Source organism: Macaca mulatta, chromosome 2, assembly GCF_049350105.2.
Source record: "Macaca mulatta isolate MMU2019108-1 chromosome 2, T2T-MMU8v2.0, whole genome shotgun sequence".
NCBI classification, from domain to species: Eukaryota; Metazoa; Chordata; class Mammalia; order Primates; family Cercopithecidae; genus Macaca; species Macaca mulatta.
Window position 1 is genome coordinate 152,228,945 of NC_133407.1, and position 27,347 is coordinate 152,256,291.

Here is a 27,347-nt window from a genome sequence, read left to right on the forward strand (position 1 = left end):
TCTTTGCAAATCCTAAGACTGAAAATAAGGAGGTTTTTGTGACAAACTCCTTAGATACCTCCTTTTCTTTTCTTTCTCTCTTTTTTTTTTTTTTGAGATAGGTTCTTACTATGCTGCCTTGACTGGACTGCAGTGGCTTTCATAGGTGCACTCATAGCTCACTGCAGCCTGGAACTCCTGGGCTCAAGTGATCCTCCTGCCTCAGCCTCCTAAGTAGTTGGGACTACCAATGCATGCCACCATACCTGGCCTTAGATACTCCCTGCATCCTGGAACTCACTCCTTACAAGACACGCTGAATGTGGAAGTCTTTGCAGATGTTAAGGGCACTGCCCAGTTCCTGTCTTTGAATTATTGGGCCAACAACAGAAAGGCTGCTCCTGAGGCCCCAGATCAGCCCTGCTATCATCTGCAGAGGGTGAACAGCTGCCCTTCTGTAGGTCAAGAGGCCCACATTCTTCTAAAAGACATGATCTCTGTCCCCTGCTCACCCTGGCTGATCCCCCCAGATGTGTTTCTGTCAGTGCCCCCACTCCCAGACCTTGCACTCCACATGAGCTCCAGGGATGACTACGGAGCTGGGTCTGAGTCAGGGATGAAGGACAGCTCACTCCCTGCCTCTGACCTCAGCCCCTGCTCATGCAGCCCCAGATAACATTAGTTCTGAGCAGCCACAGTTAAGTGCCTGCCAGATTCAAAGTCCCTTCTACAACTGAGTCTTTGACACATGAACCTCAGCCCAACACATGTGCATGCTATTGGTTTTGCAAACCTAGTACATTTTATTTCAGTAATTTCCACCATTCTATCCACTCAAGATCTCTTTGGATACTGATTACATCAGCCAGCACATCCTTCCCATTTTTATTACATCTAACAGCTTGATCACAGTGGCAGTCATGTCTGCAACCAATCCAAACACCAACAGGACTTAGGACTAAGGACTGGAGATGGCGACCACAGTCCCCACTGGAAGCCCACCCTATAAGCAACACAGATGCCAGGCTATAAGCCCCAGGAGCTTGTCTCCTTCACTCACAGGTCTCACTTGCAGACATGATGTGACTGACTATGCTCTGCCTCCACTAGGCTGTGAACTCCAGGAGGGCAGGAAGCAGGCAGCCCTGCTGACCACTGTGCACCCAGCACTCAGCAAAGGGCTGGCACAGAGCAGATGCTCAGGAAATGTATTTGCAAGAAAGGGAGCAGCCAGATAAAAGAAGAGAGGCAGGCATAAAGGAAATAAAAATACCAAAGAAGAAAAAATTACTGTAAGGAAGGAAACCCAACAGAAAAGAAAAATATAAAGAGTTAATCTGCAGTTATAATTATCCTATGTTAATAAGCCCATGTAACTGTCATCCAACCCAGAATGCTCTGAGGCTTCCACAGGATGCCGGATAAGACACGGATTTGCTGAAATTCAGGTCCCCTATGAAGACAACACTCCCTGACTTTTCTGTCTAGCAAACCTGCAAAAACCAATATAGTCACGTGAATTACACCTCAAAGAAAAAACAATCTAGCTAGGCTGAGTATGGCAATTCACGCCTATTATCCCAGCACTTTGGGAAGCTGAGGTAGGAGGGATAACTTGAGCCCAGAAGTCTGAGACAGCCTAGGCAACATAGAGAGACCCCATCTCTATTAAAAAAAAAAATTAGCCAGGCATGGTGGTGTGTGCCTGTGGTCCCAGCTACTCAGGGGTCTGAGGTGAGAGGATCAGTTGAGCCTGGGAGGTCAAAGCTGCAGTGAGCCATGATCATGGTACTGCACTCCAACATGGGTGACAAAGCAAGACCCTCTCAAAAAAACCCCAAAATCGATTCATCTAAAAGACTTAGGAGTTTCCGCTGGTGTGTCTTGTTCACAGTGAAGTTTTGCTAGTTAGGCCCCTCTCGGTTTTGCCAAAACATCCATCTGGAATCCACTGCAGTAGCATCCAGTGCCATCAATCACACAGGAGTGTGTATTTTTGGAGGACTTTCACATCTCATGACCCCACTGATGAAAGAGAGGTGGGCTCTGCCTCCTTCCTTTCCTGTCCCAGGGCATCTTCCGTGTGTTCCAATTCCTTGTTGTCTGTGGCAGGAAAGTCAGTGACCAAGCCCATAAGTTTTCTAGGTACCTTGGGAGGTACAGTTCCTCTGGGCTGCGATACCCGAGCTAATTTAGAGTGAGCTCTTTCTTTTCTTTTCTTTTTTGAGACAGAGTCTCACTCTGTCGCCCAGGCTGGAGTGCGATGATGCGGTCTCAGCTATTGCAACCTCCTCTGCCTCCCAGGTTCAAGCCTCAGCCTTCTGAGTAGCTGGGACTACATGTGTGTGCCACCACACCCAGCTCATTTTTTCTGTATTTTTAGTATTTTTTCTGTATTTTTAGGTTTCACCGTGTTAGCCAGGATGATCTCGATCTCCTGACCTCATGATCCACCCGCCTCGGCCTCCCAAAATGCTGGGATTACAGGTGTGAGCCACTGCGCCTGGCCAAGTGAGCTCTTCCTAAAGCCAGCCCATCCCTTCTTAACTACACGGGCTCTGCTTGCCCAGCTGGGGCAGTTTCATGCCCCATGAGTCCCATGCAAATGGACCACCTCGCTGCTGCCCTGGGAGACTGTAAGGCTCTGTTTTTTGTTTGTTTGTTTTGAGACAGTCTCGTTCTGTCACCCAGGCTGGAGTGCAATGGCATGATCTCGGCTCACTGCAACCTCCATCTCCCAGGTTCAATCAATTCTCCTGCCTCAGCCTCCTGAGTAGCTGGGATTACAGGCATGCGCCACTACACCTGGTCGATTTTTGTATTTTTAATAGAGGCAGGGTTTCACCATGTTGGTCAGGCTGGTCTCGAACTCCTGACCTTGTGATCCACCCGCCTCAGCCTCCCAAAGTGCTGGGATTACAGGCATGAACCACCATGCCCGGCCGGCCCTGTTGTTATAATTAGCTTTTTTCTGGGTTTCCTTTGGGGAGACGGGGCAGAGGAAAATTCCAATCGATCCTACAGGGGTGATTAAGGCCAAGGAGCCCAACAGTTTTGTGAGCTTCAGCTCTTCTATGCTTCAGTTTCCTCATGTATGAAACGGTATTAATGAAATCTACCTCACAAAGCTGTTGGTTTATATCCAGGTACACACCTGTAGTCCCAGCTACTCAGAAGAACTGAGGCAGGAGGATGGCTTGAGGCCAGGAGTTTGAGATCAGACTGGGCAACATAGCAAGACCAAGTCTCTAAAGAAATAAAGTAATTTTAAAAAGAAAAGCACTTACAACTGCCCAACACCGAGGAAATGCTCAGTCATGGTTAGGTGCTGTTGGCAGTGACCAGGCTCTCCAAGCGTCTTCCTCCAGGCCGCAGCGCCATTTCTTGATCAGGGTTCATGGATAAGTTTATATTTTGGAGACCTCTTCCTTAGGCTGCTGTCCCCAGAACTCTACGTTGGAGCCTGAAAACCACATCTTAGACTGTCTCTGCCTTAGAATCTGCTGCCCTGAAGTCAGGTAAACATCGGGCTCTGACCAGGACACCGATGCTTGGCTTCCTACAAATCCTACTGCAGGCCATCCTCCCCCGTTGACTTGACATCCTGCCGAAGGGCAGATGCTGCTTGCCTAGAATCAAGAAACACAAGTTTGCTTCCCTTCAACTAGCACCCCCTTGCCAGAAAGAACCTGGTCCAAAGGCAGGAGCACCTGTCTTCAGTTTCTCTGTCCTCCTGAGACACCAAGCGTTCTGCCACAGAAATGACCAACCAGACGACTGCTCTCACCTGAGCAGGACTTTAAACAATGCAGCACCTCCCATCATCTGGGGACACCGCTCAAGTTGCTCTTATGCTGAAGTGTGTATCTGCCTGCCTCTTAAATGACATCCTGTATCATAGGTGGAACCGACTTACCAACCTGGTGAAGTCACCTGCCCGAGGCCCTCGGATGAACTGGCCCTGAGCTCTTGTGCCCAGGACTCTTCACGTCCTACGCTCTGGATGTTAAATATACACAGCTTTGAACAAAATGATAATGATCCTTAGGAGGACTGGCACTCCATTAAGAACCCTCACTATCCAAACACAAGTACACAGTACAACTACACTCCTGTTGACTCATTTTGTCCTCATAGCCTAGGCAGAAAGGCCTCAAAGGCTCTAATGAGAAACAGCCCTGGAGAAGGGCAGTGGCTTGCCCAAGTTTGTTCAGATGTCAGTTGCAGACCAGGGACAAAGCCCAGCTAAGCACAAAGCCCACAGCTCTGGACTTGCTGCCACTGAAGGGGCATATACCCCAAAGAATTTGAAAGCAGGGATTCAGATATTTTCTCACTATGTTCACAGCAGCATTACTCACAACGGCCAAAAAGTGGAAGCAACCCAAGTGTCTATTGATGGATGAACGGGTAAACAGAATGTGATCTATCCATCCACACAATGGAGCACTATTCAGCCTTAAAAGGGAAGGGAATTCCAGTCCTTGCTACAACATGGATGAACCTTGAAGACATCAGGCTAAGAAAAAGGTGATATAAGCCAGTCACAAAAAAACAAATACTACGTGATTCCACGTACATGAGGTACCCAGAGTAGTTACATTCATGGAGACAGGAAATAGAATGGTAGGTGCCAAGGGCTGGGAGAGGGTGAAGGGGAGTTAGTGTTTAACAATGTAGAGCTTCAGTTTGGGAAGATGAACGAGTTCTGTGGATGGATGGTGGTGATGGCTGCAAAACACTGTGAATGTACTTAATGTTACCTGACAGAGCACTTAAAAGTGGTTAATATGGTAAATTTTGTTACATGTATGTCACCAAAATAAAAAAAGGACAAAGGAAGCATCTGTCACGATGGCAGAGCCAATGACACACCTGTAATTTTCCCTTGCCTGATCTTCTGCACCTTGTATTGAATGGAGGTTCCCACCATCAGGTAGATGTCATAGGCCGGGTTCAGAAGGATGTTCTCCAAAATCAGCAGCCTGACTTCTGCAGGGCGTACGTTCTTGGCATAAAGAAAAGGTAGACAAAGTGAGGTGCAGATAGGGAATGGAGGAGTGGTGGTGAGAGCAAGAGAAAGAGATGTTTTAAACATGGGAATAGAGAAGTTAGGAGGAAAGAAACAAGATATCATTCCCAAATCCTCACTTTCAGACCCCAGAGGTCCCGGGGGAGGTCCATAAGTACAGCAGGCACCCAGACAAAGGGCATTACCCAGACTGAGCCCTCTCACTGGCTGCCCATTGTGCATGGCTTATCTCTATGTGAAACAATGATTAAACGGGAGTAGATGAGGAAAGCCAGCATGAACTTTAGGGACAGTATGGCCATCAGGAGCTCAAGTTCTCTCTGCACAAAAGCCCAAGGTCCAGGGAACTTGAGAAGCCCTAGGCCAATGTAAAAAGCAGGAGACGCATGTGCTGTGATGAGCCCTTGGCTGCTATTCCTTGGCCCCTTCCCCTGCCCACCTCTCACCCCCAACCTGTGACCTCCTGCCTCCTCAGGAAAACCTGTGAGCAACTTTGCAATGGGAGAAAGATCACTAGGTGCCCTGTCTAGTGCACCCTTAGGTACTGGATTCTCCAGAGGCCTGCACCTTTCATTGTGTTTGGCCTGTTTGATGGCACTGTACATTGCAGAAAAGCAACAACAAAGCAAACGATTCCTGTCCACAGAAACACAAAAACATTTCCTCTGGTGGAGGTACAGCTGACTGCCCTCCTGTGGGTGTGGGCATTCTGCATGTTTCTGAGTTCAGTTCAGCATGCCTGGTGTCCTGTGGCTATTTTTTGGATTCTCCTTTAAGCCTGCTGTCACAACTGACAGGTTTCCTCACTTAACAACTAGTTAATATCTTCAGTGCATTCAAAAGAGACAAGTATATTGGGCACCACCATAGGCAGGGTTCTGTGGCAGAATGCAGGCAGGGAGGGCCACTGAATGTCGGAGGGCAGGACAGCAAATCTGCCTTTCCAGCTTAGCAGTGGGGCTGTACCCATTCCCAGCCTGGGCCCTACACAGGAGCAAACTGTCTCCAAGTACTACCTGCAGAGTCCTGCGGGATTAGCCCCTGTAACAGGGCATGTCCGCATGTTTCCAAAACCTTCCAGGACTCCCAGATGCAGCAAACCCACTACAGAGAGTGAATCAGAAGAGGATTTCTCTGTCTGCCACTCTACAAAATTAAATGGCAGGCCAAGTACCACATGTTCCTGCCTGTGCTCCAGACACTAGGCAAACAAAAATATCTCAGTGTTGCAGCTCAAAACGAGGCACCAGTTGGGTGGACATTAGTCCACGGGGACAGGGAAGGAACCAGGACGTTGGATAGACCCACTCCTCATTCTCCTTTCCTCTGGCATACCCCCACTATCCCGAGAATGGGATGCTGGTGAGGCCAGGAAGACATGGGATCGGCTGGGGCAGGGGGTTGAGGAGATCTACACAAGGGATCCCTGGGCCACCAGTCTCAGGGCTCCAATGGGGGCACAAGGAGAGACGGCATAGAAGACACCAGGAGCTCCGGGCTTTGTCAAAGCCCCAAGTGCTTGGGAGCGTCCCTATACCAGCACGGTGGGGGGGCCAATTGGAAATAGGCAAGTTACTAGGAACCTCCTGCTCTTGGACCTCCCTAGAAACTGAGAATGAGCAAATGCTATGCACCCCTAGAGATGCTTTCTGGGGCCTCAACCACCTTTCTTTGTAAGCTGAGGCTCAAAAGAAATCAAACACATAAAAATATGAACCCACAACCTGAAATCATGGGACAGCATCTCACTTCCACAATTCAACATGTCTATGGGAATGAGCAGGTGCCGTCAGCCTGATTCCACCCCAGGAAGCCCATTGTCCCCCAGCACCCCAGGCCCACCTTGTAGACAGCCTCCTGGATGCGAGCCTTGAGCTTGGAGCTCCCGGTCTTCATCCCAGACACCAGGATGGTGTCCCCTTGCTTGGCAGCCTTCTCCATCTCTGAGATGTAAGAAGGAGGGATGTACGTAGACTCCAAGAAAGTGAGGATTCTGGAAAAGGAGCACTTTGTCAAAGTTCGTTGATCAAACTCCAACACAAGATTCGTCAGAATCTACCACGGCATTCCCTATAAGCACCTCTCACTGGGGCTAACGCTGAAATAAGGGGTTTTGCCCTAGTCAGGGTTGGGGCTGCCTAGAGACACGTCACTGCAACTTCCTACTTCAGAACTGCCAAAGTCCTTGTGAAAAATACAGATTCTTGGCCCCTGGCCCAGGCTTTGTCTCCAAGATGCAAGATGCCTGGGAATCTGCATTTTATCCGTATGTACACGTGATGTAAATACTGACATGCAAGACCAGCTGCTGAGTCCATATGGGAACAGTGAGGCCCGGGAGAGTAGGCAGCAGGCCCAAGAGCACAGCCCAGTCACAGCGGGGCCAGCAGCGCCCTCACCTTCCCAAGGCTGCCTGCTCCTGTCCCACCTCCCCGGCCTAGCGCCCAGCTCTGGAGAACGATTCTCCATGACTGGTCCCCTAGCCCTGGGGATTGGACGGCACCACATCTCACTCTCCCTGGATCTCGTCTTGGGGAGATGTCGGGGACGTGGTATAGCCTGGAGTGTGGGCTGCTGGGCAGGCTGACTTCAGGGATCCTTCCCATGCAGCCTCCCACTTCAGCCTGCATTTACAAACGAGTCCACTGTTCCCCTGCACAAGAGCAATCTGCCGATGCTGGGCCGCATTGTGATTTATTTCCTCGCCCGATTACTCTAGGTGTCACATGTCAAATTGCAAATCCAGGACAATCCAGCTCCAACCTGCCATGGCGTCTGGGATTTCTGTTAGCATTTGGCTCAGGTGCAGAGCTAGCTGCCTGGAAGCTCAAGGGGCCTGACGTGGCGGGGAATGGGGTGTTGTCAGAAGGGGATAGGGAATCAGCATCCCCTCAACATCCAGCATGTGCCAGGCCCAGAGAGGGGCCCTGAGCAGATCAACCCGCTAAGCTGCACAGTGGCCCTCAGAGGCAGGTACGGGATCCCCTCCAGCTCTGTTTCCCAGGGCAGGAGGCTGAGGCTCAGGTGGGTAATGTTCCCTGGCTAAGGCCACAGGCAGGAAGCGACAAAGCCAGGACTGCAATCTAGGTCCCAGGTCTCTGACTCTCCAGCCCAGGGTCATGGTTTTATAAAACACCAGAAACCACAGAGCTGGTCCAGAAGGCCCTGTCTCCACAAGGGCAACTAGACTCGTAAAGGCATCAGGACATGAGGACGTCTATCTGGAGTTGCTGTAAGCCGAGGCCTGGAGAAGGTTGTGATGGAAGAACCACACCCCAACATCCCCTACGGTCCAGAGCAGGACTTTAATGGCGTAATGAAAGACCAGACAGTAAACTCCCCAACAAAGGACTTATAATTACAAAGGGGTGAGAAAGCACAGAGGGAAGTAGAAGAACAGAGTCTCACTTCTGAAATATTCCTGCCAAAGACACAACATTCGGACCCTGGCTGTGAGGGAACAGCAGACAAACCCAAAACAAGGGCCACTCTACTGATAACTAGACTGTCCTCTTCACAAGCGTTGCGGTGTCCAAAGTCAAAGCCCAGGAGACAGTCCCAGGCTGACAGAGACTAAGAGAAACGGAACACATGCGGCAGGTGACTTGGGGCTGGGATCTCTTTTTGCTGAAAAGGATAAAGCGGGGACAAATGACCAAACTCGAGTGAGGTCTGAAGACAGTCGGCATCAGTGTTCCTTTCCTAGTGCCATGACTGCATGGTGGCCGTGCAGGACAATGTCCCTGATGGTCGTAAAGCACATGAAAATCATCAGGGTGACGGGACATGAGGCTGGCAGCCGGCTCTCAGGTGAGTGAGGGAGACCACTTTTTGGACTACACTGGCAAATTTTCTACAGGCCTAAAATTGCTGCAAAAGGAGACTCAAAACATTCAAAAACAACTTTAAAAAAGGGACTGTGCATTTTAAAAATCACATAGCAAATCACGAGGAAGGTGGCACAGTCAGGAATACAAGCTCAGACCTGGGACCTGCACCAGCGCAGAGGACCTGCGTGGCTCTGCTCCTGCCCTGTCCCACATGTGGCAGCGCAGTGAGCCATTGACAGGAGGCTTGTGCATCTTAGGAACTGAACTACGCATTTCCTCACTACAAGTAAATAGCCCTGGGGCCTGTTGTTCCCACATGAGACAGTGTGGATCCATGGATCTGAGTTCAGACTCCAGCTCTGCCCTCCCCGAGCTCAGACAAATGGCTCGGCCTCTCCAAGTCTCAGCCTCTACGACTACTCGATGGAGAGCACAGTGGTGTGCAAGCTCGCGTGGCTGCCAGGAGGATGACACAGGTCAAGACGCTTAAGGTGTCCACCTCACAACGGGTCTTACTGTACCGCCGTATGGGTGACTTAGCCTGTTCCACCAGAGACCGGCTGGCACAGCTGGCCTGTGCCCCAGCCGAAACCTGGCTGCCCTTTAACTGGCCCCCCAGAAGTGCAGCCTGGGGCCACCCACACTTCCCCTGTGCCCTGAGACAGCCGTGCACGTCTCATTTCTCCAGCTAGACATCCCAAGTCTCTGACAGCTTCTCACAGGACACTCTCTGTGGGCTGCAGAAGCAGCTAGGCTCTCGCACAATGGTGTGAGTGAACCCCATTCCTTAATCAGATACTTGGAATGTTGCAGGCATCCTGGGAGTCTCCCAGGCTCCTCAACGACCCAGATGAAAGCCCCCTGCCGGTGAGAAGCTCACAGCTGTCCCCCTTTTCCCTTCCCTTCAAAGGGGGTCAGTTCCGGCAGAGGCGCCCCTTACCGCAGTGCATTGTGGGAGTCTGAGAACCTGTCCGCCTCGGAGTCCTTCACAATCGTCCACTCGAAGACCAGTCCAGCCAGAGTGCTGAAGGTGTTCCCTGTAAGAGCAGACGAGGAAGGTGAACAGACATGGAGTTAATTCCCCAGGGCGGAGGGAGGCGGTGGGAGCTTCTGCCCCACGCAGGAACCACGCTCCACATCATCCCCCACCAGGCAGGTGTCATAACCTGTATGTCAGGAGAGGAAACTGAGGCTGAATGAAGACACTTACTCGCTCACAATCATGTGACCACCAGGGGGCGAAGTCAGGATTTGAACCGAGGGCTGTCAGGTGAAAGCTTGTGCTCTTCCTGCGGTGACTCCCTGCCCTTGACTGCAGGACTAGCTCAATGCAGTGCATAACACCACTGCCCTGCAGGTCTGTGACTGGTTTACAGTTTAGGAGGCTGCTTGGAAACCTGGACCATTCATTCCTGCTCACCACTTCCTGGGAGTAAATTCCTCTCTCTCCCTGTGCGGGGGAGGGGACCCAGGGAAGAGGGGCATTACCCCAACTGTCTAGTGTCACATGACTCTTGCTTCTTCACTTTGACTGTGAGACTCTTGAGGTCCTGGGGTAGGTAGGGGGCAAGGAGAGCCAGGCCCAGCCAGCCTTGGCTCTTATGTCCTGGCTTGCTGCCTGGGAGCCTTCTGATCTATCCTTTCCAATCAAGAAACAGATGCCACATGCAAGTCTAGTTCTCACCTTCTCTTGAAAGGATGAAGATCCACCCGCCTGGGCCTCATTCCCTCTGAGGGCCAAAAGCTGCTCACCCTCTCTAGAAGCGGTCATGCCACACTCCCCGCCAGCCCCTGATGCCCCACGCCTGTTCCACATCCCTCGTCCACACTCCCTTCCTGACCAGCTCCCAATACAAGGGATCTGGGGACCAAGAAAAGCTGTTGTTTCTACAGTGCAAAGGGCAAGGTATTTAGAGTCAGACGGGCCTGGGTCCTGCTTCTCTTCACCCCGATCCCTGGCCCCATGAGGTCTCAAAGACCACATGAAATAGTGCTTAGCAGAAGCTCCAGAAAACTCTGCTGCCTTCGCCTTACTTCTCAAGGCATCTTTTATGAAGAGAGGTATCTTCTTACAGTTCCCTGGGTGTCCTTCCATCAAGGTGAGCAACTGATCAGAGGAAGATAATCCCCATCTATGATGTACATACACGTGGGAAGATTTTTTTCTTGGAGGTCCACAGAAGGATTTTGAGCAAATGAAAAGTCTGTTGTTTCCCAAAAATTAATCTGTCTTCCTAACATCCAGGACATTAGATGAGGATGGTGAATATGAAAATCCACACCAGCAAAACACATTGGCTGCAAGACACGAGTCCTCTAGTCCAACCCCTGGATGCTGCATCCCCATTGGATGTGGGCTTGAGACCCTTCCCGCATACCCCAGGGACGAGGAGCTCATCGCCCAGCACAACCCATTCCTCTGTTCAACAGCCCTGACCGTGAGAACCTTCTTCCACACACTGAGCTGAAACAGGGTGCACATGGAGTACTGCTAGCCCCAATTCCACTGTCTGGGGACAGAGCCCAGCAGGTTGGCTTTGCAGTGTGCTCAGTGAGGGGAGCCTGAGCTCCAATTCCACCTTCCAGGGGAAGAGCCCAGCAGGCCGGCTTTGCAGTGTGCTCGGTGAGGGGAGCCTGGACCAAAATTCCTGCCTTCCGGAGTCAGAGCCCAGCACGGCAGCTTTACAATGTGCTCAGTGAGGGGAGCATGGAGACCCTACAATAGTGTGACCCACTAACCAGAAATGCAAGACTGCAGACCACTAGGCAGGCCACTCCCTTAAAATAAATACATGCCAACACTACGAGAGTCCTGAACAGCTACCCTGGCGCTTCTACCTAGCTCGGCTCCAAGCATAGCTTTTCTCTTCTGTAAAATGGGGATGAAAATACAAACCCACGGAGTTGGTGGGAAGATCAAATTGAGAAAGCACCCCCGTGACATGTCCAGTGTTCACAAAGGCCCGCTTATGGACAAGGGGATAGAGGTGGGGGAGGCCCTGCTAAGGGGCTCTTAGCAAGGAAAACAGTGGGAGAGAATCGTGCCTGCAGACACTTCAGGGGGATGCACGTGGAGCTGTTTTTCATCATCTTTGCTCCCCCCAGTCTCTCCTGGAAGTCCACCACGTTCAAATGTGGAGGAAGAGTTGAATGTGTGGCAATTCCAAGAGCAGAAAGTGTCCTTAGGCTTCTGTAAGTTACCTGCTTGGGCAGGTGCACACATAGGACCAGGTGCAGGATTTGCAGGGCTCCATGCAGATGAGAACACAGGGACCCTCGTTCATGCATGGGCCTGCCAGCTGCTGGCCACTGGCTTTCTCTCCTGCCAGCTGCTGGGCAACATGGCCAGACCCAGCTGTGTGGGCTCTGGGGATGTCAAGGCACACGTCTGCCTTTCCAGGGCCTGCTGCGGGTGGGCACCCCTAAGGGTGGCAAGGGGGCAGGGAAAGCTCTCAAGAAATCTGTGCCCAAAGTTTTGCTTTTTCCACTCTAAAAGAAGCTATCAGTACCTACTATGTGCAACAGAGCCCTTGACCTTGAAGGCTCACAACCAAGTTTAGATATTAACCAGGAAAGCCAGGGGTCCGGTCTCCAGAGGATCCACCTCCCCTGTCCTGCAGGAGGGCTGAAGGAAAATGTTAGGCAATTCAACCTAGCAAACATTTACCCAATGCTGGTTGGGCCCCAAGTCCAGTGTCAGGCACAGAAGAGTCCAGAAGAATGAACTGATCCCAGTTATGCCTTCCTAGTGCTGACCTTGACAAGCCACAGTAGAAAATGTCCTTGCACCCCAGGGCAGGGGGCACTGCAGAGCTGAGGGAAAATGGAAGGGAAGAATACGTCCCACCTTGGGCAGCCAAGGAGGGCTCCCTGGAGGAGGGGATACCTGAGAGGCAATGCCAGAGGAAGCATGGCTTCTGAAAGCAGAGTTCAGGAGGGGAAGGTGCTCCAGGCAGAAGAGACGGGATAAGGAAAGGTGAGGAAGGGGCATGTTTGTAGACGCTGAGCTAGCCCAGTTCTGCTGATGCAAGAGGCATAGGTGGGCCAGGAAATAGCTGTGAAAACTTCTGCTCAAAGTTTTGCTTTTTCCACTCAAAAAGAAGCTATTTGTACCTACTATGTGCAATAGACAGAGCCCTGTCTGGAGGAGGGCACTCTGCAGGTGGCTTCTGGCCAAAAAGGCAGATCCCAGCCATGCGGGGAGGACCCCCAATGCCCAGGAAAATGCAGCAGCAGGAGACAGGCAGTGCATCCAGCGGGAAAGAGCTCAGGTGACAGAGTCAGACATCCTGGATCCCAGCCCCTGCTCAGCCACCCATAAGCTGTGTGACCATGGGCAAGTTACTGAAGCTCTTTGAGCCTCAGCTTCCTCATCTATATAGTGGGCATCAGACCATTTATAAGCACAAAAAGACATTGTACTTACTAAGGGGACAACATACTGCCTGGGACCCATGGGCAGCCACGGTGCCACTGCTTGTTGAGCAATTCTCTTTCTTGACATTCGTCAATCTATATAAGGCACATCATTTCTGGGACTGCCAGACCCTCAAAGGTTCTAAGGGTCAAGTTTAACTTCACAGAGGAAACTCTGATCAGAAGAGAGGTCACAGGCTCAGAAAAAAAGGCAAAAGAAATGATGAAGGTACTAATCAAAGTATTTCGGGCGAGGAGGACCAAGTAAAAAGCATGACGCCCTCACAGTGGATGAGGAGGGAAATTATCCATTTTCTTGCTGCAAAGATGAGGCCTTGACATGGGCTACTGGTGAATGACCCAGTCTGTGAAGACCAGATGACGTCCTACTCTGGAATTGGCTGCAGGCGCCATCAACCCTTCAGGAGAGCGGGGAGTGTAAGAGGAAACCATCCAGGGCCGCTGGGCACCATCCTGGCATAACAGTGGCCTGGGAACGCCAAGGTAGGCACCTCTCCAATCCCGACATTCCCACCACCTGCCTGGGGAGAATCAATACACATTCAAGAAAAAGTGACTTAAAAGGGGTTTAACTAGAACCACAAGGGTGAGCAATAGCAAGTGCTGGCCAGGACGTGGAGATCATGGCACCTTCACACACTGCCCCCAGAAATCTGAAACAGGCTGGAGTGTAATGGTGCCATCTTGGCTCACTGCAGCCTCCGCCTCCTGGGCTCAAGCGATTCTCTTGCCTCAGCCTCCTGAGTAACTGGGACCACAGGTGTGTGCCACCACGCCCGGCTTGTTTTTGTATTTTTAGTAGAGACAGGGTTTCACCGTGTTGGCCAGGCTGGTCTCGAACTCCTGACCTCAAGTGATCCGCCCGCCTCGGCCTCCCAAAGTGCTGGAATTACAGGCATGAGCCACTGTGCCCAGCCTGTATTTCCTTCTTTTTGTGGCTAAATAATATTCCATTGCAGGAGTTGATCGCGTTTTGTTTTTCCACTCATCCATTGATGGACTCTTGGGTTGTTTTCACATTTGGCGGCTATGAATAATGCTGTTATGAGTATTCACATGTGGACGTGTATTTTCCAGTCTCTTGGATAGGAGTGGAATTGCCGGGGTGTAGGATAACTCTGTGTTTAACTGTTTGGGAGCTGCCAGGTACTTCTTTCCCTATAGCAATCCTGGTGCCTGGACAAGGCCCAGTTTGTAGAAAGTGCTCAGAGAAACACCCCCTGGCTTACTGAGTATTCACACAAGACTGAACACTGTACATATTTCTCACTAAATCCTTATGGTCCCCAGGACAAGCATCACTATCTCAATCTCACAGGTCAGAAGGCAGTGTCAGAGGTTAAGGGCCTCATCTGACGAATGGGTAAATGGCGAAGAAAGGGTCTGCTAGTGCTCTAAACAGTGGTTTGGCCCCCCAGGGACGTTTGGCCATGTCTGGGCCATTTTTGATTGTCATGGCTTGGGAGACACTACTAACATCTAGTAGGTAGAGGCCTGGGATGCTGCTGAACATCCTATAATGCACTGACAGCCCACATCACAAAGAATTATTCAACCCCAAATGTCAATCAATACTATCCAGGCGAAGAAATCCTGATCCAGAAATTTTTTCAAAAACAGGAGCTAGAGTTGTCAGAAAAGATTTCAAAGACAAGGTGGGCCTTGGTTTGGACTTGGTTTTGGGGCAGATCATCTGAAAGGTATCTTTTGCCTGATTTTTATTTTCTCTGACAAGAATTTTAACCTACAAAGTTTCCCTTATTGGCCAGGTGCAGTGGCTCATGCGTGTAACCCTAGCACTTTGGGAGGCTGAGGTGGGAGGATCACCTGAGGTCAGGAGGTCAAGACCAGCCTAGCCAACTTGGTAAAAACCTGTTTCCACTAAAAATACGAAAGAAAAAAAAAATTAGCTGGGTATGGTGGCAGGCACCTATAATCCCAGCTACTCAGGAGGCTGAGGCAGGAGAATCTCTTGAACTCGGGAGGCAGAGGTTGCAGGGAGCCGAGATCGCGCCACTGCACTCCAGCCTGAGCAACAAGAGCAAGACTCTGTCTCCAAAAAAAAAAAGTTCCCTTACTTCCTTGAAGAGATCACCTAGAAAAATTCCAGCCTGGAAATAAGCCAAGCCCATTTTTGACTCTGGCAAAGTGAAGATGTGAGGGCAGCACCCTGGGCCAGCAGCATAAATGTGACCTGATCTACACACATGCTGAGATCTGGAACAAGAAGCCACCACCAGCCCTAAGGGCCGGAGCAGGGAGCCTCTCCCTGCCTCCCATCGCTGTCAAGAATACTAGCTTCCCCAAGATGTGCTGCACCAAGGACCAGTACTATGACAGGCAGGTCTGGCTCCAGGGTCACAGAGCCACAGCTGTGAGCACACAGGCCCCACTGTAGGGGTTCCTGAGGGCCAGGAGTGACCATGATTCGATGCCACCAAGGGCTTGAGGCCCACCTCAGAGGTGGTTTCTGCCTCTTCAACATCTCCCCCAGCACGAACTTCACCTGCCTAACCACAGCTGCCCCCTAGGGACCTGCAGGATTGGATGCCAGAGGAGTGGGGAAAGTAGAAAGGCCAGGGTCATGGTGGGGGAATGATCCAGCATGGGCTGCAGAGGACAAACAGGCAGGGGACGTCCTCACCTTCGGAGTCCAGGGCCTGGATCTTCAGCTCCAGGGGGGAGTCCTCCAGGTAGAGCTCGCGGGTGGTGGAGACAATCTGGATGTCATGGATGAGGTCCACGATGGCATCACAGCGCAGGACCTGGCCTGTGGCTGAAGGAACCCCAGGGAGGGGTCAGCAACAAAGACAGTCCCTGCCCCTGGCTCCACTTCCAAGCCTTGCAGGCTTACACTCTGGCAAAGACCACAGTGACCACCAGCTTCACCCTCAGAAGCCAAGCAGCTCCCTTGCGCACAGCCCCGCTGACAGTTAACAGGGACTACCAGAAAGGAAGGGCTGTGGGGGCCTTGTCACCACCCATTCTGGCTTTTCCAGCGGGGCACCAGCATTTAAAGCTGTGGGCAAAGAAAACTCCAGGAAAACTTAGTTTCGTTCAGGGTGTAACCATTCAGTGAAGTGACAAGGGTTATAGTATGATGAGTTCCCATCCCAAAGACAAGAGCCCTGTCCCTTCACTGAGATTAGGGATTACACTGGTGGTTTTTGGTTTACACATATGCTGGTGTTTTTATAAAAGACTATCAACTATAGTACAGAAGGGGCTGGTGGGTACACCCAGAGATTTTTTTACTTGCTCCATAAATAAGGTATGTAAATGGCATTACCTGGGGAACCCTCAAGTGTAAGGATAGCAGCAAGAGATACAAAATTATTCTGACCATTCCCCAGGTACCATATAAAAATACTTGTGCATTGGCTGGGCGCGGTGGCTCAAGCCTGTAATCCCAGCACTTTGGGAGGCCGAGACGGGCGGATCACGAGGTCAGGAGATCGAGACCATCCTGGCGAACACGGTGAAACCCCGTCTCTACTAAAAAATACAAAAAACTAGCCGGGCGAGGCGGCGGGCGCCTGTAGTCCTAGGTACTCGGGAGGCTGAGGCAGGAGAATGGCGTAAACCCGGGGGGCGGAGCTTGCAGTGAGCTGAGATCCGGCCATGCACTCTAGCCCGGGTGACAGAGCCAGACTCCGTCTCAAAAAAAAAAAAAAAAAAAAAAAAAAATAGTTGTGCACTTTAGGCCGGGCGCGGTGGCTCACGCCTGTAATCCCAGCACTTTGGGAGGCCGAGGCGGGCGGATCACAAGGTCAGGAGATCGAGACCACGGTGAAACCCCGTCTCTACTAAAAATACAAAAAATTAGCCGGGCGCGGTTGTGGGCGCCTGTAGTCCCAGCTACTCGGGAGGCTGAGGCAGGAGAATGGCGTGAACCCGGGAGGCGGAGCTTGCAGTGAGCCGAGATCGTGCCACTGCACTCCAGCCTGGGCGACAGAGCGAGACTCCGTCTCAAAAAAAAAAAAAAAAAAAAAAAAAAATACTTGTGCACTTTAGTGTTGTTTTCTTGCACAGCAATACAGTCCCATGTATCAAAAGCCTTAAAAGTATTCAAGGCTGGCCAGGCGTGGTGGCTCATGTCTGTAATCCCAGCACTTTGGGAGGCCAAGGCAGGTGGATCACTTGAGGTCAGGAGTTCAAGATCAGCCTGGCCAACATGATGAAACTCCATCTTTATTAAAAATACAAGAAAAATTAGGCAGGCCTGGTGGCACATGCCTATAATCCCAGCTAGTCAGGAGGCTGAGGCAGAAGAATTGCTTGAACCTGGGAGGCGGAGGTTGTAGTGAGCCAAGATCATGCCACTGCACTCCAGTCTGGGTAACAGAGTGAGACTACATCTCAAAAAATAAAAATAAAAATATTCAAGGCTGTGACCCAGAAAAACTGGGAATTTATCTTAAGAAATAATGTAAAAGAACTCTAATTTGTTCTCTATATAAAAACATTTATTTTTATATGTAACACTGAAACGAACATCTGAAAACACTCTAAATGCCCAATACAAGGAAATGCTTATAGGACAACCTCCTGTTAAGAATATTATTTGGCCCAGGTGTGGTAGCTCACACATGTAATCCTACCACTGTGGGAGGCCAAGGCAGGAGGGTTGCTTGAGCCCGGGAGTTTGAAACCAGCCTGGACAACATAGGGAGACCCCAACTATCCACAAAAAATTTTACAAATTAGCTGGGCATGGTGGCATGCACCTGTGGTCCCAACTATTAAATACTTGAGAGGCTGAGGCAGGAGGATTGCCTGAGTCCAGGAGGTTGAGGCTGCAGTGAGCAGTGTTGGAGCCACTGCACTTCAGCCTGGGTGACAGAGTAAGCCACTGTCTCAAAACAGCAACAAAAAAAGAGAATATTATTTAGCATTAAAAATCATTATATGGGCCGGGCACGGTGGCTCACACCTGTAACCCCAACACTTTGGGAGGCTGAGGTGGGCAGATCATGAGGTCAGGAGTTCGAGACCAGCCTGGCCAACTTGGTGAAACCCGTCTCTACTGAAAATACAAAAATTAGCTGGGCATGGTGGCACATGCCTGTAGCCCCAACTACTCAGGAGGCTGAGGCAGGAGAATCACTTGAACCTGGGAAGCAGAGGTTGCAGTGAATCGAGATCGCGCCACTGCACTCCAGCCTGGGTGACACAGCAAGACTCTGTCTCAAAAAAAAAAAAAAAAAAAAAAATCATCGTATCGTAAAATGGAACATGTCCTATAATCTAAGTAGGGAAAAGCATGATAGAAAATTATATTGTTGTTGTCAAACTATTTTACAACCAATATAATAAATTAGGTATGGGGAATGAAAAGGAGTGATTTCATAGATTAGGATAACTGTCATAGTAATGAGTTGATACCCATTAAGAGTTATTTAGGGCTGGGCGTGGTGGCTCACACCTGTAATCCCAGCACTTTGGGAGGCCGAGGTGGGTGGATCGCCTGAAGTCAGGAGTTCGAGACCAGCCTGGCCAACGTGATGAAACCCCGTCTCTACTAAAAATACAAAAATTAGCCGGGTGTAGTAGCAGGCGCCTGTAATCCCAGCTACTTGGGAAGCTGAGGCAGGAGAATCACTTGAACCCAGGAGGCAGAGGTTGCAGTGAGCTGAGATCACGCCACTGCACTCCAGCCTGGGGGACAAGAGTGACACTCGGTCTCAAAAAAAAAAAAAAAGTTATTTAGGTAACAAATAATAATTTAGAAATTTAGCAAGCCAGCCTCCACAAAAAGGGAACACGGTACAAAGTGCTGGCACAAGGCCCGGGATGGGTGTTGCCTGCTGGGTGCCTGTCTCCTGCCTGGGTGTCCTGCCACCCACCAAGAGAAAGTCCTGCCATGGGCTCAGGTAGGCCTCTGGGACCCTGAGTCTCAATGGGCGTTTCCCTGTCTCTGACTTCCACTGGGGATCACAAACAGTACTCAGCCCTTACTGATGTCCTCTGCGAAGATGATGCTGGTGAGGCGGGCAGGCTGGGTTAGGCGGGCCTGCACCACGGCCTTCTGGGAGCACTGCTGCTCATCCAGGCCCAGCGGCTCGATGCTGGCCACCTCCGGCCGGGTGGACAACCTGCAGTGGAAGAAGACAGCATTTACTCTCTGGAGCTGCACCACAAGGCACAGCGGGGTCCAGACATCAGGCTGTGGCTCCCGTCTAGGGCACAGTCCTGGACCCAAAGACAGAATTGAGGTGGATCGCCTAACACAGCTTCAAACCCTGAGGAGACGTGGGGCCCTGCCGAGGCCTCTCCAGTTAAGACCTCCACAAGCTGAGGGCTCCGGGCCTGTGCACACAGTCCCCATGGAGCAATTCAAACAGGAGACCTCACACCTGGAAATGACCTCAAGGTTCAACAGATGGCCACCATCCAAGACTCCTGCAGATGTGGGAGTCGTTCAGTACCAGCAGGAAAGCTGCTCAAGGGATCCCATGAGCAGCACGTTGAACAGGCAGGGGGCACAGGCATCTCGACCAACCTCTAGCCCAGGCCTGGAACACAGCAGGCTCCGGGCATCAGCTTCCAACCCCGACGGGTTCCACTAACCCGTAATGATAACCACAATCATGAGCTCCCAGTGCCTGCGGAGCGGATATTATTACAGCCACAGATGGGAGAAAGACAGATAAACACATCCACAAATAAGCCCAGATGTCTGTGAGCCAATTTCCCCAGGGAGGATAACAGGAGGAAGGATAACAGGAATGTATGGGGAAAGCTATCTGGTGTCAGCACCTCAGTTTTTCCATCCATGGCCCAGGATAACTATCCCAGGCCCAGGTGAGAAGGGGACGAGAGGTAGAGGACAGCAGACTCCACACTGAGTGTGCCCAGCTAGCATGTGTTGTCTATAGACAGGCACTCAGGTCTAGCGTACAGGGCCTCCAAAAGAATGCCACACGGAACCTGGGATGAAGCAGGGCCGTGGGAAGCAGCCGGCCATGCTGCCCTTAGAGAGCTTATAGTGTGACCAAGGCCCCAGGAGGGGCCACTAAGCCGTGCCTGGCGCTTGTCTCTCGGAGCTGCACCCGGCACAGCACCTGACACAGAGCAGACACTCCGGGGTCTCCGCATCCTCCCCAACTTTGCCTGAGCTCAATGGAACACCGACAGCCACGAGTATTCTGAAGGAGACTTGTCAGAAACTGCCTGGTGTCAAAAAGCAATGGTGCATGGCCAGGCGCAGTGGCTCATGCCTGTAATCCCAGCACTTTGGGGGGCGGAGGTGGGCAGATCACCAGAGGTCAGGAGTTCGAGACCAGCCTGACCAACTTGGTGAAACCCCATCTCTACTAAAAATACAAAAAATTAACCAGGCTTGGTGGCAGGTGCCTGTAATTCCAGCTACTCAGGAGGCTGAGGCAGGAGAATCGCTTGAACCCGGGAGGCGGAGGCTGCAGTGAACCAAGATTGAGCCATTACATTCCAGCCTGGGCAACAGAGTGAGACTCCGCCTCAAAAAAAAAAAAAAAAAAAAGGCAATGGTGGAGAACACACCCAGGTAGATGTCCTGCCTTCTGGTTGGACGCCAAGTGTCTTCGCTGGGCCAAGCCAGCACAAGGCCCCTTCCAACACACCTGAGCACACTGACCACTCCAACACCACCTGGCCACAGTGGGCTGCAGCAGGAGGCCTGCAGATGGACCTTGGAAGTTCACGGAAAATGAGCTGCACCCGTCAGTGAAGGAAAGCAATCTACACCCCAGAGGAAGTGTGTCTGTGGCCCCTTGTGGATTTCTTCCAGGAAAATAGCACAGCACAGAGTCGACGAACAGAGCAAGGCAGGCACAAGCACGCAAAGGAGACAAGAAGCAGGTGCCTGTGAACCGGGCCCGTGCCCGCTGGAAACACTCCGTCCAACCATCCAACTGTTGACAGCACTAAGGCCCTATGGTATTTTTCGAAGGGCTTTAAACTTCCCACACACAAGTACACAAAACAGAGTGTAGAAACAAGGACAAATCAGAAAATTCACATGGGGCAGCAGAGGCTAAGGAAACAACAAATCCTGGGTCCTAGATTCAATCTGGGGACAGAAAAAGGAGCCTGTACTTTCTACTGAATTTTGCTATAAACCTAAAACTGCTTTAAAAAAAAAAAAAGTCTACTCTGCTTCAGTGTCTCATGCCTGTAATCCTAACACTTTGGGAGGCTGAGGTGGGAGGATCATTTGAGCCCAAAAGTTCGAGACCAGGCTGGGCAACAAAGTGAGACTCCATCTCTACAAAAAAAAATTTTTTTAATTAGCCAGTTATGGTGGTGTGCATCTGTGGTCCCAGCTACATGGGGGGCTGAGGTGGGAGGATCGCTTGAGCCCAGGAGTTCAAGGCTGCAGTGAGCTATGATTGTGTAACTGCACTCTGCCTGAGTGACAGAATGAGGCCCCGTCTCAAGCAAACAAACAATTAGAATAAATGAATAAATATAAAGAATAAAGAAAATAAAGTCTATGGGTAGGGGAAGAGAAGTCATCAATTCCCACTCCACTTTTAAAAACACTGGGTATATATCATTCAATGGCCCCTGGGAACTGGGATCTGGAGTCCCGGTCTGGCCTGTAAATCCCACACCCTCTCCTAGCCTCTCTCTCCTCAACAAAATAGAGACAACCACCTTTTCTTGCTTCATAACAGCAGTATATTAATCTCAGACACAGACAATAAATGCAAACAGAGCTCTTCCTATCCAAGTAAAAGAAACCTGAAATTCTCCTTGTAAAACTCCCCAAGCTCTTCCCTGGGCTGCCACTGAGATGCCCAGACAGCCTGCAGAGCCCGGCTGCAGTCACCACACCTTTCATGTCCATGTTGCAGGGCTACATTAAGGACCCATACAAGCCTGAGATAGCCCTGCACAACAGACGTGTAACACAGGCCACGTTTTCATTTTCCGTCAAAAAAAAAGTAACAGGTGAGATTAATTTTTAATAAACCTTGTTTTTTAAAAGCAGTTTGAGGTACACAGCAAAACTGAATGGAAAGTATAGATTTCACGTACAAACCCTGCCCCATGCATACACAACACTTCCCTCAACATCCCCACCACAGTGGTGTATTGGTTGCAATGGAGGAGCCTGTGGTGACCTAACAGTCACTCAGAACACCTGCAGCTGACATGAGGGTGCACACTTGGCATCCCATGTCCTATAAGTTTGGACATATGCATAACGGCCCACACTTGCCATGACAGTATCTTTCAGAACAGCACCACTGCTCTAAAAGTCCTCTGCGCTCTGCCTGTTCCTTCCATACTTTTAAATTCCTACTAAAAAGTCATATTTTTAAGAAAACATGTGATTTACCCCAACACATCCTAAATATCATGCTTCTGACATGTAGTACTGGCTGCATTTTCAGAGCTCACAGTCACACGTCTTAGTCTGTTGGGCCTGTCATGACGAAACATCACAAACAGGGTTTTTCCAACAACAGAAATGTATTGTTCACAGTTCTGGAAGCTGGCAGTCCAAGATCAGCTGGCATACTGGGTGTCTGGTGAGGACCCACTTTCTGGGTCATGCCTGCTGTCTTCCCACTGTTGTTACATGGCAGAAAGGGCGAGGGAGCTCTCTGGGGCCTCTTGTATAAGGGCACTAATCTCAACCATGAGGGCCCCACCTTCATGACCCCATAACCTCCCAAAGGTGCCACCTCAAATGCCATCGCCTTGGGGATGAGGTGTCAACACATGAGTCTGGAGGGACACTGACATTCGTTCACATGGTGAGTGGTTCCAATGCTGACCTGGCTCTGAGGCCTGGCCTCCTGGTGGAGGGCCATGCAGGTGCAGGGCTCTCATGTCCTGGGGTCTCTGTGGACACCTCCGACCTCTGCCCAGGCTCTACTTGGGAGGCAGCGGGTGCTGAATGCTCTTGTGACCTTAAGAAAGTCCCTCCTCTCAACACTCAGAGCCTGGGGGAGAGAGAAAGCAGCCTGGCCTGGCCTGGGAAGGCTGGCCTCAGCCATCTAAGGTGGCTCCCACCCCTCAGGCCCCAGGGCATGGGGCTTGGTCCCTGCATCCCCTCTTCAGCTGGCTGAGCTCTGTACAGCAGAAGTGAGACTCCATCCTCCCAGGGCTTCCTCACAAGCAGACCGGGCCACGTCCAGCCTCCACAGATCCCCGCTCCTCTGGGGCCTGCTCTCTCTGGGTCAGGACCCTCATCGGAAGCAGGGGCAGCCCATCCCAACACCTCCCGGAGGCTGCAGGCAGCTCAGGCTGGTTTTCCTGTGACTAGTGTGAGTGTTCCTTTCAGTTATCTGACTTCCTTCCCGGGCATTCTGAGCCCACCCATAGCTTTGGGCATGTCTTTAAGGGACACAAAAGAACCACAACAGCCACCAATTCCGTTCTCATCTGTAAGGCAGGGCCCCCACACACCCTGCCTTCCTCACAGGGGTGTGTAACGCTAGATGAAAAAGCACAACAGAAAATGTCTGCCAGAGAATTACAGAGGGAAAGGTTTGCACCAAACTCAAAGTAGAGAGGGTGGAAGTGGAAATGGTGGGGGCAGTAAGGAGGAATTCACTTTTATCCAGAAGGTTTTCTTTCTTTTTTTTTTTTTTTTTTTTTTTTTGAGACGGAGTCTGGCTCTGTCGCCCGGGCTGGAGTGCAGTGGCCGGATCTCAGCTCACTGCAAGCTCCGCCACCCGGGTTTACGCCATTCTCCTGCCTCAGCCTCCCGAGTAGCTGGGACTACAGGCGCCCGCCGCCTCGCCCGGCTAGTTTTTTGTATTTTTTAGTAGAGACGGGGTTTCACCGTGTTCGCCAGGATGGTCTCAATCTCCTGACCTAGTGATCCGCCCGTCTCGGCCTCCCAAAGTGCTGGGATTACAGGCTTGAGCCACCGAGGTTTTCTTTCTTTAAAAAAAAGACTGGAAATCAATATAGGTTGTTACACAATGGCTAATCCTGATGGTAGGAATATGGGTATTCATTATATTGTTATTTCTTTTCTATGTTATTCTAACTTCTAAATAAAAATATCTTCCCCCTAATGTATGTTAGTTATAACTAAGTTATAATGTTAGTTATAACTAAGTTATAATGTTAGTTATAACTAAGTTATAATGTTAGTTATAACTTAGAGAACTACTGCTATGTCCTCATCTCACAGATCGGTAAACTAAGGCTTAGGAAAATGGGACTGGTTTAAGGCCACGGAGGCCAGGCTAGGACAAAGGGGTTCCAAGCCTTTATGCTTTCTGCTATTGTGGCCACGCAGAAGCGCCCTCTCTCCTAAGGGCTGTCTCTGTACCTCACAGCTTTCCAGGATGGGCCTTAGAAAAACTCCATAGGTGTTCCTGGAGATTCAGGCTGGCTCTTTCCCATGCTGGGAATTAAAGAGCTGGCCAGTCATATGCAATCCGGGAACGTTTCTGTTTCCAGGATCTAGGGAGCGAAGATTACATGTACATGGAGGGTAATTCTTCACAGACATGGTAGTTGATCAAACCAACCCAGCCAGAGAGACAGGGAGTGCAGGAGGAGATAAGACATGTGAGGGCAGGCAGGAACAGCTCGTTTCTGGAGAGCACTGAGATATTTAAGGACTGTTTTTTATTAAAAATAAAAGTGTGCTGGCGGAGTGTAATGATTAACTTTACACGTTAACTTGACTGAGCCACAGAGTGACCAGATATTCGGTCAAACATTATTCTGGCCATTTCTCTGAGGGTGTTTCTGGACGAGATTAGCATTTGAATCTGTGGCCTGGGTAAAGCAGATGCCCCCTAATGTGGGTGGACCTCATCTAATCAGGTAACAGCCTAAACAGAACAAAAAGCCTGAGCGAGAGAGAAATCTCACTCTGGGCCTCACAGTCATCGAATGGGGATGTCAGTGTCCCTGCCTTCAGACTCGAGTTGAAACACAGGCTCTTCTGAGTCTTGAGCCAGCTGGCCTTCAGACTAAAACTAAATCATCAGCTCTCCGGAGATTCCAGCTGAATGCAGCTCTTAGGACTTGTGAGCCTCCATAATCATGTAAACCAATCCCTTATACTAAATCTCTCATATACATACGAAGGGGGTGTGTGTATAAGATATATATATATATATATATATAGGCTATACATATAGCCTACTGAATATATGCATATGAGCTATATATATGATATATATGTCCTATTGGTTATGTCTCTTCAGAAAACCCTTAATCAGGGAGGGTATAAGAAATGAGAAGGGCAACTGAGGAAAGGAAAGGGCACCATGTGTCAGGCCCAGAGCTAAACACTTCTATTTATCACTGAATCCTCCACCAGCCCTACATGGGAAAACCAAACTGAGGCTCAGAGAGGTTAAGTAATTTGCCCAAAGCCACACAGCTGTCACCAGCATGGCCAGCTATCGCAGCCAGACCTTGGTGACTCCAGACCAGATACCTCTCCCATTCCAGGAGCATTTTCCCCAGGATATGACACACCTACCACCAGTTTAGATGATGCACAGATGAACTATTTTTTAACCGACTCATGCATTTTAAATATTACATATTCATTTAAGTGTTTTAGGAAAAACAAATGTACCAAAATCATGAGCTCATAAATGTTAATACGAAAGATAATGTCAATGTTTTTTAAAAAGTGAGTCATTTTGAAGGAAATGTTCAGTAAATTCCAGTATAGGTAGTACATAAAAGCAGCAGCATTTTAATGGTGGCAATGAAGTGACTGCAGTCCCCACCACCCACTACTGAGGCATACATTGGGGAAGCGTGGGTCCAGGGAAGAGGGGAACTGAGCCCCGCAGCGCCAGCCATGCCTTCCCTCTGGTATGGAGTCTGATAAAAGCTGCCATTCTCCAATTTCTGGGAGCACAGGGGCAGGGCAATGTCCTACACTGATATCAGGAACTCTAAACACCAGACAGGCCTCTCCCTGGGTGGCTGGGACCCACCGTGAGGAACAGAGGAACCGCTGGAAGAGGCACATGGCTACAACAACTCACATAGTCCCTGACCGGTACAGGCTCTGGGCCATAGGTGGCCCATGCAGCCGCTCAGCCCATACTCAAAACTGGGTCTGAAGACACAGCACTCAAGGACATGCAGGGCCTCACTAAGCAGAAAAGGCAGGATCTGCACATAGGGCTCACTGGCTGAGATGCCGACACTTTCACCTGCCACCCACCGAAGCCGGGTCAGCCCGCACATAGCCCAATTCACTTGGATTCCACATCAGGTTTGGCCAAAGAAACAGAGTCGGGCTCATGAGACTTTTCTGCGGAAAAGCCCTCCCCAGCCCATCCAGTCTAAATGAATAGCCACTCCTCTAGAAGGACACTTGGTCCTCTTGCCTGCACACCTGTTGTTCTTCCCTGCACCTCAGCAGGTGGGCGGCATATCTGCCCCAACCTCCCACTTACCAACACCTCCGCCCCACACCCTCCCACCCCCAACCCGGCACACATGGCAGGCTTCACAGTTGGGAGTGGTGTGTGTGGCTTTCCCAGGGACCCCTCGTGCAGTGCAGCAAGTAGCCCTCAGTGATGGGGACATGGCTCACTCAATTCTCTCATCTGTTGGTATCTGTGGAATGGGAGGTCATAAGACAGATGGGTGCTACCACTCACCAGCTGTGTGACCTTGACCAAACGAGCTAACCTCCCTGGGCTGCCACATCCTCATCTGCACAATGGGAATGAAAATAGCACCTACGCAAAGCATTGGGCTGAGATAATATATATATAAAGCTCTTGTCACAGCTCTCAGATCCAGGAAAAAGGAGGGGGCTCCCAAATGAAAGAGTTGTGGTCCTGCAATGTTTGGCATGATTCTGACCATAAGAACTTTACTTTTTAAAGAAGGGAGAAAAGTTGGGCACAGTGGCTTGTGCCTATAGTTCCAATTATGCAGGAGGATGGCCTAAGCCCAGAAGTTCAAGGCATTGTGATGATTCCTGCTTGAACCTGTCCTTCCTCTTCCCTGAAGCCTGACCCTAAAGCCCTAGGGTCAGGGCCCTCTTCACAGGCCTCCCAATCACACCACCAAGGCATCCTTAAAGCCTGGACCAAAGATTCAGGCCTAAAACAGGGTTACTGGCCCAAGGT

The 27,347-nt window shown here is 50.5% G+C and overlaps 1 protein-coding gene and 1 long non-coding RNA gene across 2 annotated transcripts in view; one reads left to right on the top strand and one right to left on the bottom strand.

Annotated features, from left to right (window-relative positions):
- Positions 1-27,347, bottom strand: part of NUP210 (nucleoporin 210) — a 106,213-nt gene that overhangs the window by 66,339 nt on the left and 12,527 nt on the right. The window contains exons 2-6 of the mRNA XM_015130197.3: positions 19,237-19,373; positions 15,923-16,054; positions 9,782-9,878; positions 6,854-7,004; positions 4,855-4,987 (exon numbers count right to left, since the gene is read on the bottom strand). Coding sequence (XP_014985683.3) covers positions 4,855-4,987; positions 6,854-7,004; positions 9,782-9,878; positions 15,923-16,054; positions 19,237-19,373 — 650 coding nt within the window. The remainder of the gene's footprint in view (positions 1-4,854; positions 4,988-6,853; positions 7,005-9,781; positions 9,879-15,922; positions 16,055-19,236; positions 19,374-27,347) is intronic.
- The window catches only part of LOC144339308 (uncharacterized), a 28,553-nt gene continuing 1,265 nt past the window's right edge, over positions 60-27,347 (top strand). The window contains exon 1 of the long non-coding RNA XR_013414203.1: positions 60-2,304. This is a non-coding gene — a long non-coding RNA (uncharacterized LOC144339308). The remainder of the gene's footprint in view (positions 2,305-27,347) is intronic.